This window comes from Acipenser ruthenus, chromosome 9 (genome assembly GCF_902713425.1).
Source record: "Acipenser ruthenus chromosome 9, fAciRut3.2 maternal haplotype, whole genome shotgun sequence".
In the NCBI taxonomy this organism is placed as follows: Eukaryota; Metazoa; Chordata; class Actinopteri; order Acipenseriformes; family Acipenseridae; genus Acipenser; species Acipenser ruthenus.
In genome coordinates, this window is record NC_081197.1 from 24,533,979 (window position 1) to 24,548,521 (window position 14,543).

At 41.0% G+C, this 14,543-nt stretch overlaps 1 protein-coding gene across 1 annotated transcript in view; it reads left to right on the plus strand.

Moving 5' to 3' along the window:
- The window catches only part of LOC117406232 (dynein heavy chain domain-containing protein 1), a 304,176-nt gene that overhangs the window by 16,531 nt on the left and 273,102 nt on the right, over nt 1-14,543 (plus strand). Inside the window, exons 2-4 of the mRNA XM_059029741.1 lie at nt 3,372-3,929; nt 7,740-7,919; nt 13,755-13,958. Of these exons, the coding sequence (XP_058885724.1) occupies nt 3,472-3,929; nt 7,740-7,919; nt 13,755-13,958 (842 nt within the window). The 5' untranslated portion in view covers nt 3,372-3,471. The remainder of the gene's footprint in view (nt 1-3,371; nt 3,930-7,739; nt 7,920-13,754; nt 13,959-14,543) is intronic.

A 14,543-nucleotide genomic window follows, 5' to 3' on the forward strand; every position in this document is an offset into this window, starting at 1 on the left:
CCAGACCTGTAGCTAGCAGTGGCAATGCTGGCAGCAGCAATGTTGATAGCAGCACGGGTCACTCCAGCAATGGCAGTGGCGCTGAGCACTCCGGACATGGCGGTGGTGCTGACAGTGGAAATGCTGACCTCAGCGTGGGGCCCTCCGGCGGTGCCAGTGGCGCTACGCACTCCGGCAATGGGAGGGGGCAGTTGACCACAAAGTGCCCCCACTCCACGCAGGCTGGGCACCACCTCGAGACCTTGAGAACGCGGAGGTAGGCGTCCCAGTGGCGACAGTAGCTCCTCCCTCTTTGGCCGTGGAGATGGCAGCAGCGCCTCCCCCTTCGGCACACAGGATGGCAGTTCCACCTTTTCTGTCATGCAGGACAGCAGCTCCTCCCTTTCTGGCACTTGGGCAGGCAACTTCTCCTTCTCTGGCCTTTGGGTAGGCAACTCCTCCTTATTTGACCTTTGTGCAGACAGCTACGCCTTCTCTGAGATGGCACCGGCTCGCCTCTGGGCATGGCCGCTCCTCCCCTTCTTCCTCTTCGGCGCAGGTGGCAACTCCCCTTCACCGTGAAAGGGACAGCACATGGGTATAGTGCCCGGGCTTTGCACAGGCAAAGCACCAACCTTGGTCATCGAGGCAGGTGAGGACGATGTCAAATTCCATATGCAAGTTTCCGTTGCAAGGCCTGCAGACAGAGCCATTCCTCACATGACTCCACCTCACCTTGAAAGAAGGCCTCCATGAAAAGGTGGTCTTCGTAGGGGCATATGTCCGGGACGTGCCCATACTCCACACAGGCGAGGCACCACGGAGTACCCTCCTTTTAACCGGCGCTACTGCTCCTCCAGGCTTCCCTTCTCCAGCCGGCTCTTTTGGGCAGGTGGCAATGCTGGCCACAGTGTGGGGCACTCCTCTTTTTGGAGGGGGCAATTAAGCCCTAGTGCCCCCAGTCTTCGCAAAATTAGGCACCATGGCTCTTGGCCAAACCACACCTCCCTCGCTCCCTGTGCGAAGATGGCGCTCTGCTTCTCCTGTCGCCGCGCGTCCCTGGCATCTTGCCTTTTTCTTCCCATCTTTTTTTTCATTATCTTTTCTTTTTTTTAAATTGCAGTCCTGGTCTGAGTCTCTAGGGGTGCTATCCCACTCTGGCACCACCTGTGACAGGACAGCGTCACTGGCATGGCTGTTGTTGACCAGGAAGAGAGACTCAGACACAGAAGTTACAGTGAAAACAAAAATAACACAGACAGAAACTCTAAACAAAACACATTTAACAAAACAAAAGGCACAAGGGCCAAAACAAAAGATTTACAATAAACTCACAAACGTAAACGCACAGAACACGAAAACACATACCCTCTCACTAATACCAACATTAACCCCAAAAATAACCCATTCTAACACCCGTGATCACCCTATTTATACACCTGTGGCTAGAGCCTTAATTAATCACTTAATCATTTATTGAGAATTCCTGGCTCCAGCCACATTCCCACGTGTTTTTGCAGTGAGGATTTTATCTCCCTCCCTGCCACCCAATATTCCCCACACACGCACACCCGTGCTTCGGTAGAGCTTTCGCCCTTCCACACTGCCACAGACCACAAAAAGAAAACTTTGGTTCGCATCCAAATTCATGCAGTGTGAACAGCAAGCACATTGATACATTGTTTCAAACGAAACAAACCAGACCAAGTTTGTTTGAAACGGACCCAGTGTGAATACAGCTTAACTCTACTAACTGATTACTGTGATGTGACTCACCATAACACCCTGTAAACTAATACAGTCACCACCGCTTAGAACGGGTGTGCTTGTGTTAACGTGATTCACCCACATTAAGCGATGGATGGTATAAACTCCCATACAATAATCTGGCATTAAAAAATGTCACCAGTACAGTAATCAAAACAAACAAGCATGTATGCAGTTAAAAATCTTTATTAAGACACTCATTACACTAATAAAAAATATGTATTCAAACCTGTATTAAAAAGAAAGTGCAAAAAAGTAATGCAAGTGCAGAAATGTACTATACAGCTACATTACTGCAAATTGTTACCAGCGAAGAACTCTGTGATACGCATCTGGGCGATCTTTTTTTGCAAGTATGGACGGTAAACCTTGTCAGCGTTTTCTAAATAACCCCAATTCGGCTTTACATCCGGATGCTCCATATTATCAGTGTTACAAGCGCAACACGCATGCTTACGTCATCTGTGTCTGTTTCAGGCAGCGTGTCCTGGTCACTAAGGTGACACAGCTGAGAACACTGTGGTGTTGTCAGAGTTTCAGTTTTGGTTGTATTTTCATTAGCACTCTCCTCAACTATAGAAACCCCAGCTTTTTTGAAGCAACATTGCATTGTTTGCTGACTGACAGAGTTCCAAGCATGCTTTAGCAAGCGCACAGTATCTAACAGAGACATTTTATTTACACACTGAATTTTTGTGCTGATGCGCATCACACTTTTCTCTTTCCAGCCATGTTTGCTATTGCAGTCAGTGCTGTTTTTTCAAACTGTAAACCCGACACTGCGTACAGGGATTAAGTAGCCAAGGTACAGTACAGGGGTAATCACTCGAGATAACGAGAGTAACGAGGTGCAAACATCTGATTGATCTGTCTGTCAAGCTTTTACTACAGTAAAGTGCATCCTTTTGTATTTAAATCTATGTGAATGGCAAGGTAACGAGGTGAAAACAGCTGATTGGTGGATTAGTAAAAGTGATTACTACAGTAATAAGCAGTGCGTTGTTATTGAAATCTATGTGAATGGAACATAACGAGAGCCAAACAGCTGAGTTTGCCCAGAATATATGCCATGCTTAACACAGTATAAACAATCTCTTTGTTATTGAAATCAATAGGAATGGCAAACTCTATTTGTCCGATATAAACGGCTGTCCGAAATAACCCTGTACGGTGTAAGTGGTGGATACTGTATGTTTCAGGGTTACTATTCTTCTTGACCAAATAATTCATAGAATTAAAATGTAGATATTTTAAAGGTTGCCATGTCCAATTTCAGTACTATGCTTGTCCAGAAAACTTGACATTTGTCTTTCAGGTATATTTAAAATATGATTGCAAGGCTGGAGTTGAAGAGATCACTCAATTGAAGTGCTAAATAAGTGGTTCACACAGTTGTGTTCTTCGTGGTTAGAGACATTTAGATATCTTGGACACCGGCTGACCGGAAAATGAATTCAGGACTTCCTGGCTTTCAGTCCTTTGCCCTCAGTCAACAAAGACACCACTGCAAATCAGTTATTATGTAAACTGATATTTTTTGGTTATGGAATTCAATCTTTTTTAATGGCAACTTATTGCATTTTTTGTTATCTGTAAGGAAACTTATTTTGCTTTTTTATGTACAGTAGGTCAACAATAAGACTGGAAGCAATGGGCACATGACCGACTACCCTGGGGCTACAAGTACGGTTTGACAAGTTACCAAATCAGCTGCATGAATGAGCAATGGCTGCATTTGAGCAAAGCACAACCCGGAGCCCCTTGCAAAGGTGTCCCACTAGCCTTAAGAAAACTGATAGGCTGGATTCCCCAAAAATGGGGGCAAGCCAAGCAGACTCTTACATCCGGACTCCTTTAACAAACACTCCTAATTCCTCAGACTCTTCCCTGATCTTCCCAAATGTCTTGCCTTCCCTTGAATCAAGAGTTACCCCGGCTCACCCTAAACTTACCCCTGCCTACCTGTCAGAACCCCGCCTGGGAAGGCCCCTCTCACTCTGTGAACATGCCCCTTTCCCTGCACTAGTATCCATGGCAGAGGTGTCCCATTCAGTGGGGGCAGTGGGTCCACAGCTGGCCCGCAGGGATGCAGTGTGGAGGGAGGGACTGGGGCTGATGGCAGCCACACTCGGAGTTGACATTCCCATCCAAACAGTGCCAGCAGATATTCAGAAATCAGAGAGGTAAGAGACTGCAGAGAATGACTTTAGCACAGTTGCCTAACCCTCGTCAACTCGCACCAAGCTATACCCCTCCTTAACTCATAAAACTTAAAATGTACAGTCACAGACAGAAGGTACCCTATACTTAATATAAGATAATTCAAGAAAACACATTAAATGAAAGCATTTAGTGAACATTAGCCACTAACGAATATGTCGAAGACCAAAGTACACAAAAAAGACCAAAATACACAATTTCTCTTGTCTCCATATTGTTCCCACTGTTGCCCTTTTTAAAAGTAGATTAAAAACACATATTTATAACATAGCTTATATCCACATTTTTTACCCTTTTTTTAAACATATTTTATTGTTTTGTTGTTCTTTTTTACTGCTTATTGTTGTTTTTTGTAATATGTATTTTATGCCTGTAAAGCACTTTGTGGCGACTTGTCATTAAAAGCACTATATAAAAATAAAATTGATTCATTGATTGATAGTTTACAAAGAAAAATAAATGAAAATATTTAAAATATTTGTACATGACAAAAGTATTGCCACCTTTACATTAAAAGTCTGTAGAAATATAATAGAACTAATTAAAAAATATATTAATTGACTGAAAACCATTACACAATAATTGAGCTCCGTAATAAAGCCAATAGCCAAAAAAGTGGTTATTATTTCTGTAGGCGGTGCAGGGATGAACTAATAAACAGAGTCCAGGAGTGTGGTTCAAACGGTGGTATATTTACAATATTTACAAGGTGATAAACAACAAACAAAACAAAAGAGAGCGGGACGAGAATAAAACAATAACAGACGAGCGGGCTGTTCTGGCACCAGATGTGCCCGTTATTGACTGATGCAGACAGTTCCACTGTGACAGGTACTTTGTTCTCCAGCCCTGGTTACATGGGCTGTCCTTAGGGTTCCTGGTCACAGGAAAAAAAGGCTACAGATTAGGATCCCTGTCTCGTTCCTATATATATAGTCCCGACTCCCAAGTTTTAACCAACAAGAAGCCCCTTCCCCAGCTATCACAGTTCCCTTGATACTCCCAAACCTGCCCCATCAATCCCATCCTCAACCAGTCATTATTCAAGTGGTTTGTTTATTTATTTATTTATTTATTTATTTATTTATTTATTTATTGCATTTATATAGCGCTTTTTATACAAAAATATCACAAAGCACTGTACAGTACATCTCAGAAAAAAATAACAAATCACAATACATTTGTATTGCATGCCACACATACAGTGCCTTCCAAAAGCATTGGGACAGTGAAGTCTAAATTGGGATTTTCACTATGAACTCTAATAATAATCATTTCTCCTGAAAAAATAAAAAATAAAAAACATGACTGATAAGTACAACTCTTAAATGTTTTATTTTTAATAAAGTCAATTCTACCCTCTTGGGTCAATTAAACAAATTGATAGTGTTGAACCTCTTTATTTTGAAGGAGCAAAAGTATTGGGACAATTGGGTGTCTCTTGTTGGTCAGGTGTTTGTTGTCGGGTAATTAGACACTCATAAAAGAGCTGTGAACATCCTATCAACCTGTCTCGCTTTGACATCAGTGTTTGGAGTCCATAGTCGAAAATCAATATGAAAACCAAAGAACTTTCTGTTAAAGAAAAGCAGGCAATTTTGAAGCTGAAAGAAATGAATAACTAAATCAGAACCATAGCACAGAAATTGGGCATACCAAAATCAACAAGTCAGCCAAGACCGGGTCGGCCAAGAACAAAATCTGCAGTTGATGACAAAAAATTATCAGAGCTGTCAAGGAAAACCCTAAAACAACTGTCAGTGAAATCACAAACAACCTCCAGAGTGCAGGGGTGAAGGTATCAAAATCCACAGTTTGCAGAAGACTGAGACAGCAGAAGTACAAAGGCTACACCTCTCATCAGCACCAAGAACAGAAAAGCCAGATTAGAATTTGCTCGGAAGTACAAAGATGAGCCAGGAGAGTTTTGGAATAAAGTTTTATGGACAGATGAAACTAAAATAAACCTTTACCAAAGTGATGGAAAGGTTAAAGTGTGAAGAAAGAAAGGAATGCAGATGCTCCAAAAAACACCACCTCATCTGTGAAGCATGGTGGAAGTAATGTCATGGCCTGGGCATGCATGGCCGCCTCTGGAACTGGCTCACTCGTCTTTATTGATGATTATGGCAGCAGCAGAATGAATTCTGAAGTTTACAGAAACATTTTGTCTGCTTATGTAGAAGAAAATGCTTCCATACTTATTGGGCGGCGCTTCACCATGCAGCATGACAATGACCCAAAACATATGGCCAATGCAACCAAGGAGTTTATCAGGATAAAAAAGTGGAAAATCTTAGACTGGCCAAGTCAATTTCCAGATTTGAATCCAATTGAGCATGCATTTTACATGCTGAAGAAAAAATTGAAGTCAGAACACCCCAAGAATAAAAACTCAAAATGGCTGCAGCAAAGGCTTGGCAATCTCAAATGATTACACAAAGAGTTTGGTGAGCTCAGTGGGTCGCGGACTTCATGCAGATATTGCCTCAAAGGGATATGCAACCAAATACTGACTTTTACACCCTGAAAGTTACTTAAAGTGAATGTGTTCCAATACTTATGGTCAGTTGAAATAAGTGGGTTGAACACAAAGAATGTTTTTGTTCTAATATGATCAAATGTATGCATCTAATTACCCAAAAATAAAACATATATTATTGTACTTATTATTCATATTACTCTCATGCTCACAAATACAAATTGCTTGACTGTAAAGCAAAAATAACAGGTTGGACCTCACTGTCCCAATACTTTCGGAGGGCACTGTACATCTGCCACAATCAGACCACTTACATACCATATTTAAATAACAGTATACACATAATAAAAAGTAGCAATTTTAAAGTTATATTAAAACCCACAAAGACAAAGCATTCCATAATTTAGGAGCTCTACAAAAAAAGCCCTACCTCCCATGTTGCTTTTATTGACCCTAGGAATAACCAGCAGCTCCGCATCCTGTGATGCTAATCCATTCAGGGCCATTTGTCAGTTAACAGCAACATCTCAAAATCTATTCTATACTGCACAGGGAGCCATCGTAAAGAGGCCAAAACAGGGGTAATATGTTCACTTTTCATGGTTTTAGTCAGAATTCCAGCAGCAGTATTCTGAACAAGCTACAAGCGGGATAGCGCACGTTTTAGGACACCAGAAAAAAGTGCATTACAATAATCAATTCTAGATGAAACAAAGGCATGCATTAGTCTCTCTGCATCAGATACAGAAATAATTGGTCTAAGTTTGGCTATATTTCTCAAATGGTAAAAATATACTTTAGTAACTTCCCTAATATACGTCTCAAATGACTTGGGATTGATGTGTCGGAATCAGGAGCACCTGTGTAGGTGCCCTTATCAAGAGGGCTGCCGCGACCCGACTCTAGACCTAATCAGTTCTATCTTGATATGGGTACCTGAGTTAGCATCTTTAGCACCTCCGTATGTCAGGAGGCCACACTTCACTCCATCTATGTACCTTCACCCTGTCACAATTTCCAATATCTATTGAAGAAAAACATTTTGGCAACAAAGATGATGATGGTCTATAATAAGCATAAGGTGCCAGTACTTTTGTCTGAGACTGTATTAAAGTAGATAAGATAAGGATTAAAGTACTTGAGTGTACTGTAGGGAAGGGTGGCTTCAGAAGATAAAAGTTAATACAATTTGTAAATAAAAAGTCCCCCAATTTACTAAATCTGTAGCTCACTTAAATAGGAAAGTTCCGCTCTCTGTATGTCTTCACCTTCACCTCTCTATTTCTTGCAGAATTTCTAAGGAGACACCAAACCTGATCAGGCTGCCCGATAAAAGGGCTTCTGGGAAAAGTGAAAAGTCACAACCTGTGGGAATGACTGGCAGTGAGGTATCCGAATTGTTGGTGAAGAACAGACGCTTGGGAAAGGTGCAGTTTGTTCATCTGAACGTCAAAGAGAAATGTGCCTACAGGTATAGATCATGCCATCTGTCTCCTATATTATGTTTACTTTCTGATACTTACTGGATAACCGGTTTCTGAAACCTCAGAATGGAGTGAGGTAACCAGTGAATACCACAGGGATCAGTATTAGGTCCTTTGCTCTTGCTAATCTACATTAATGACTTACAGCAGTATGGAGTAGTGGTTAGGGCTCTGGACTCTTGACCGGAGGGTTGTGGGTTCAATCCCAGGGGGGGCACACTGCTGCTGTACCCTTGAGCAAGGTACTTTACCTAGATTGCTCCAGTAAAAACCCAACTGTATAAATGGGTAATTGTATGCAAAATAATGTGATATCTTGTAACAATTGTAAGTCGCCCTGGATAAGGGCGTCTGCTAAGAAATAATAATAATACTAATAGATTCTGGTATAGTAATAATACAAAAATAGGAGGAGTGGCAAACACTGTTGCAGCAGCAAAGGTCATTCAAAATGACCTAGACAGCATTCAGAACTGGGCAGACACATGGCAAATGACATTTAATATAGAAAAGTGTAAGATACTGCACGCAGGCAATAAAAATGTCCATTATAAATACCATATGTCAGACACTGTAAATTGAAGATCTATGAAAAAGATCTAGGAGTTTACAGTGCCTTGAAAAAGTCTTTACACCCTTGAACATTTTTCACATTCTGTTGCCTAAAAAATACAACTCAAAATGCATTAAAGTAAGAGTTTGTTTCACTGATCTACACAACATCATCTACACTTTCAACGTGAAAGAACAATTATAGAAATATTCAAAAAGTAATTAAAAATAAAAAACCAAAAAGTTTTGATTGCATAAGTCTTCACACCCTTTGTCATAGCAAACCCAAATTAGCTCAGGTACAACAAATTGCCTTAACAAGGCACATAATAAGTTAAATAGAGCCCACCTGTGTCCAATCACAGTAGTTCAACTGATTCGAATACTCCTGGATGAAGAATCAAGCTGTTTCTGTTGTATGAAGTGAATTTGAAGCAAATGGCAAAACATGCCGAACAAGGAGCTGCCAAAAGAACTCCGGGATAAAGTTATTGAAAGGTACAGATTGGGGGGAAGGCTATAAGAAACTTTCAACAATTTCAAGAGTACTCCACAAACATGGCCTGTATGGGAGGGTGGCAAGAAGGAAGCCACTGCTGAAAAAAATGCCATATGATGTGCCGCATAGCTTTTGCAAAGAAACACTTAGGGGACACTGCACGCATGTGGGAGAAGGTTTTGTGGGCTGATGAGACCAAAGTGGAACTTTTTGGTCTCAATGCTAAGTGATATGTGTGGCGTAAACCAAATGCGGCACATCACCCTGCTAACACCATCCCTACAGTAAAGCATGGGGGTGGCAGGATTGTGTTTTGGGGATGCTTTGCAGCAGTGGGGACAGGGAGGCTTGTGAAGATTGAGGGAAAGATAGATGGTGCAAAGAACAGGCAAATCCTGGAGGAAAACCTGTTCCAGTCTGCCAGAGACCTGGGACTGGGGAGAAGATTCACCTTTCAGCAGGACAATGATCCTAAGCACATAACAAAGTTGAAAGTGTAGATGATGTTGTGTAGATCAGTAAAACAAACTCCTACTTCAATGCATTTTGAATTGTATTTTTTAGGCAGCAGAATGTGAAAAATGTTCAAGGGTGTGAAGACTTTTTCAAGGCACTGTATGTTGACTCAGAAATGTCTACATCTAGACAATGTGGGGAAGCTATAAAAAGGCCAACAAAATGCTTGGATATATAGTAATAAGTGTTGAATTTAAATCAAGGGAAGTAACCAAGATGTTACCATTGGAATTAGAGACTCGGAGACAGAAACTGCAGTTAAAGCACGCATGCGCACGTTTATTTAACAAACTCACAAAAAACAACAAATTAACAAGGCACGAGGGTCAAAATATAAGGTTTAAACAAAACTGGAGACCGAGAACCAGTGACAGGGTTCCCAGGTGATGTGGACAGGGCATCGGGAGAGCAGGTTGACGACTGGGCAGGTGCAGCAGCCGGCAGAGGTGTGAGCCCCGGCAACCATGGAGCGACGTCTGCGCCACCAGGGGGAGCAGAGCAGAAGACCAGGCGACCAACTATGCCTAGTGATGCAGCGACCCATTAGCTAGGACCAGCGACCATAGACACCATAGGGGTGGTGTCTGTATGGGCCGGCGGTGCTGGGCACTGCAGACGTGCAGTTGGTTTTTGACATGCTCCCCTCAGCAGCAGGTGTAATGACTGGAGAGGTTGTGTTGGCAATGGCTCCACCCACACTGGAAACGGCAGCAGCTCCTCCCCCTTTGGCTCTGGAGACGACACAGACCCCTCCCCCTTTGGCTCTGGAAATGACACAGGCTCCTCCCCCTTTGGCTCTGTAGATGACAGCGGCTCCTCCCCCTTTGGCTCAGGAGACGGCAGCGGCTCCTCCCTCTCTGGCACTTGGGCAGGCAGCACCTCCCTCTCTGGCACGGGCAGGTAACACCTCCTTTGCTCGCCTCCAGGAACGGCCGCTCCTCCCCTTTTTCCTCTTTTGGGTAGGTGGCAACTCCTCTTCTCCCTGAAGGGGGCAGCACGCCGTAGGGTGGCTGAACTCTCCACGGGCGAGGCACCAACCTTTTTCCTCCAGTCCTGCAAGGACAGCATCCAAACCAATGCTCCAGATGGCTTGGGAGGCAGAGGGGCCCACCTCTGGCTTTCGGGTAGGCAGCTGGTCTTGAGCTTTAAGGCAGAGCCACTCATCCAGGGACTCCACCTCATCCCTTTGTGGTGCCCAAACTCCAGGCAAGCCCTGCAAATGACTGCCCCTTCCACTTGCAGACGCCTCTACTCCAGCTCCCACGCCTCTGCTAGTTTGTCCATTTAAAAAAAATAAAATAAATGTAACTGCAGTCCTGCTCTAAATCTCCAGGGGGCACTATCCCACCTTGACACCAACTGTGACAGGATGGCATCACGGCCCAAGATTTTACCGGCAAGAATTTGTGACTTGGAGACAGAAATTGCAGTTAAAGCACGTATGCGCACGTTTATTTAACAAGGCACGACGGCCAATATAAAAAGTTTAAACAAAACAATTCTGATGTCAGGCTGGGCATTGGCCTTCACTGACCAAGTCACTAGACATTTACCAACAACACACAGTGTGCACACTCACCAAACTCCCACCCCCAGACAAAGGATTGCTCCTTCCTTATGTATAGGGGCCTGGAAAATTCATTGTATTTTTTAAAGAAATTCATGAATGACAATAATAATAAAAAAAACTGAATTCACATAATGTCAGAAACCGCCATTTTATATTTTTTATTTAAAAAAAAAAAACAACACATTTTCTATTTACATTATATTCTACTGATGTAAGTTGCCTAAATGTGTTATCACTGATAGTTCATCAAAAACATTTTAACATTTAGCCTAGCTACTGAGTGAGCTCTTTAAAATGTACATTGTAACATTGGAACTCGAGTTGCTATTGAAACTTTATAATGTAACAAACTTTAACATTTTTAAATTTGGTTTAAAATGGATTTTTTTAAAAAACAATCTTGAATGACAAATTCAAAGGTGTTTTGTAAACCTTTAAAACTTATGTTGATACATTACAGTCAGCACTCGGATATATGACACTCCTCATTATATATACGTAACAAATGAATGCACTTACCCGTCAGTGATTTCCGACTCTGTCACCAGTTTTCTGATACAAAGCCCATCTCTTCAGTATTACAATTGACTTGTTTAAGTCGTTTGCAAGTGAACTATGACATTAGGGCCTTATCGAGCACTATATTCTGCAATTTTGAAGACTGACTTTAGATACTGTATTAATTCTGGAAACTGGTGTTGTTGTTATTGTTAAATATTTTGCTAAATTGCATTGCCTTTTACATTTTATGCAGTTCTGTGCATGGGTAGCATTTTGATTTCATTTTGCTGTGCGGTCGTTAATGGGGAATTTTAATACTGCTACAATACGTACCAGATTTAAAAGCATGTACTGTATTGGTAAGTGATATTTTCAGAATCATATCATTCTGAATTAAAATACTACATCTGTTGAAAATATACATCTAAATGGAAGCCTACTTATTTTAAAACACAGCCCTTTCAGCTATGTATTTTTGACATTGTATGTTTTTTGTGTTCCCTGAAAAACTGACAAGTTTTTGTCTTTTACTGCTGTGCTATTCCCCCAACTCAAACAAATTTCAATGAAAGAATCAACGTCTCCCTGTACAGTTCCTCAAACCCAAGTCATATTTTTTCTTTCCGTATGAAATGTGTTTGTGTGTGTGTGCAGGGCGGTTTGGGTGGTAGGGGGCAGGTTATAATGTGCTCACCTAAAATGACAAAACTGAAGCTTTTGTGTTTTTCTTTTATACACACATTGTGCATTTCTAGTAGGATGTAGAAATGTCATTGTACAGTATGAGGGATTCACCAATCATGAAGCTGGTTTTTGTTTGACCCTGTTGCCGTAGTAACCAAATGCACGGCATTGACGCCAGACCGTGTACAGCTACTGTAGCGCTGCTTCTACTTGATAAAAGTATGACATGAACAGGGGAGGTGAATAGTAATGTAAAATACTGTGAGGAAAATAAAATAAATATTTTTCACGGTAGGCAGTTAAATACACGATTTCTGTGAAGCGCTTGTCTTCTGGTTTTCATTCCAACTGACCTCTCTATTACTTCACTAAACCCTTAATTGAACTAGTGATTTGCTTAATTTGACCTTTTTAATTGTTCTCCACGCTTAAAAAGTTACAATTTTCAAGTTAACTAGAACATTGTATAAGGAACTTGAAATCTGCAACTTTTTCAGCACAATTGTAGAAAAAAATGCTGACCACCTGTAACAGGACAGCATCACTGGCACGGCTGTAGTTTTCAGTTCCCTTTCCTTTTATGATGTTTGCAACCATTCTGATCATTCTGATTGGTTCTTATTAGAATAACTCAAATATTGCTTTATTTATTTCTTGATTAGACTATGTTTAAGGTGTTTTCACTTGAGTTCAGGAGCTGCTCTTAAATTCTAGTTACCTGCCATATATATATGTAACATATCTAGATAAGCCTAAGTGTCATAGCAAGTGCCATATAATCAAGTTTTAACTTGGATCAAGGTTAATTTTATTTTGCTGTAAATACACGACTGTGCACTAGAACTAGATGGTACTGGCACTATATAAAGACACTTTGACTTATCTAGCCTTCAGTACATATATCTATGGCATACAACAAGAACCGAAGAGCCTCTCTTGAACTCACAGTGAAAGAAAGTAATTTTTTTTTGATAAAAATATTTATTTAAAAAAAAAAAAAAACACTTCCAAACATCATGAAATGGTAAAGTATTGTAAATTGTGAAGCTACTTAGCAGCAGATTGCTATTGCTGTTATGCTCATGTGAAGCATGAAAAATGCTTCAATGTAAACTCTCCCAGTGTGATATATCGCTGGTTTCTCAGACCCTGATTAGCATTAGTCTTGGACTACTTTACCTGAAAAAATTAGTGGAAATTAAGTCTATGAAACCAGACATTAATGTTCAGTAATTATACACACTCAATTTCACTTCAGGCATGACAAAATGTGTATTATTTGAACAGTACTGCATACATGGTTGTTTTATTGCCTAATTGTACGACAACCTCATAACACGCCACAGAAATGCCATAATCCCTTAATTATACAACAAAACTACACTGTTCTCCCATTGTTTCCTATTGAGGTCAGTCGTTTATTGTTTATTGTTATTTACTGTCACTGTTTGTTGTTATTATTTTTGTATCACATTTTGCTGTGTGTGTGTTTGACTACAGGCCCTATGACCTGCAAGTGGCACCGGAGAGCCAGGTGGACCCTGAGCACTACATATTCTCTCCCTTCTCTGTGTTGCATGTGCAGCCCGATCACAGCTCAGAGCTTATCACCTTGGGGGAGTGGCACAGGGATTCTGTGCTGTGGCAAGCACTACAGGAAATTCCCTTCTTCAGGAAATTTCTGTTGCGGAAAACTTTCATAAAGTGAGTTTATCTGTCTGTCTAACAGTTTTTATGTCTGTCTATTGGGACATCATAGTGCTACTGCATATGTCTAGGAACCTGCTAGTTTCCATAATATAGTCAAACCCACTAATATCACTCTTGTTAATGTCACCTTCTGTTTATTATGACCACATTGAAATGTTGAATTAAAACCTGAACTAAACCAACTTCGGTTTAGGGAACACCCTTGTGGTGAAACAGATTTTTCCCATTGTAAATGCTCCAGCTAAATGAACAGGAACTTTGCTTAAAAGAACACCTTTTTGACCCCGATAGTGATTCGTTGCTAACCGATTTAAAACTGATACAGTACTATTTTGTAACCTGATAACTCATCATCATCAAACTCAAATTCAAATGGTTTATTTATTCAGCCTTATCAAAACTGACTAGATTACCTGAGAGTAATCTAGAGCTGCTGCTGCATTTTTTAAAGTGTGTAGAGGTGCTGTATTACTAATCATTGTGTTAAAATTAATTCTCATATTCTTAATTTCTGTTAGAGCCACTGCTCCATTTTTATCGAATGTAAGGGTGTTTTGTTAGTTAGTTAGTTTATTATTA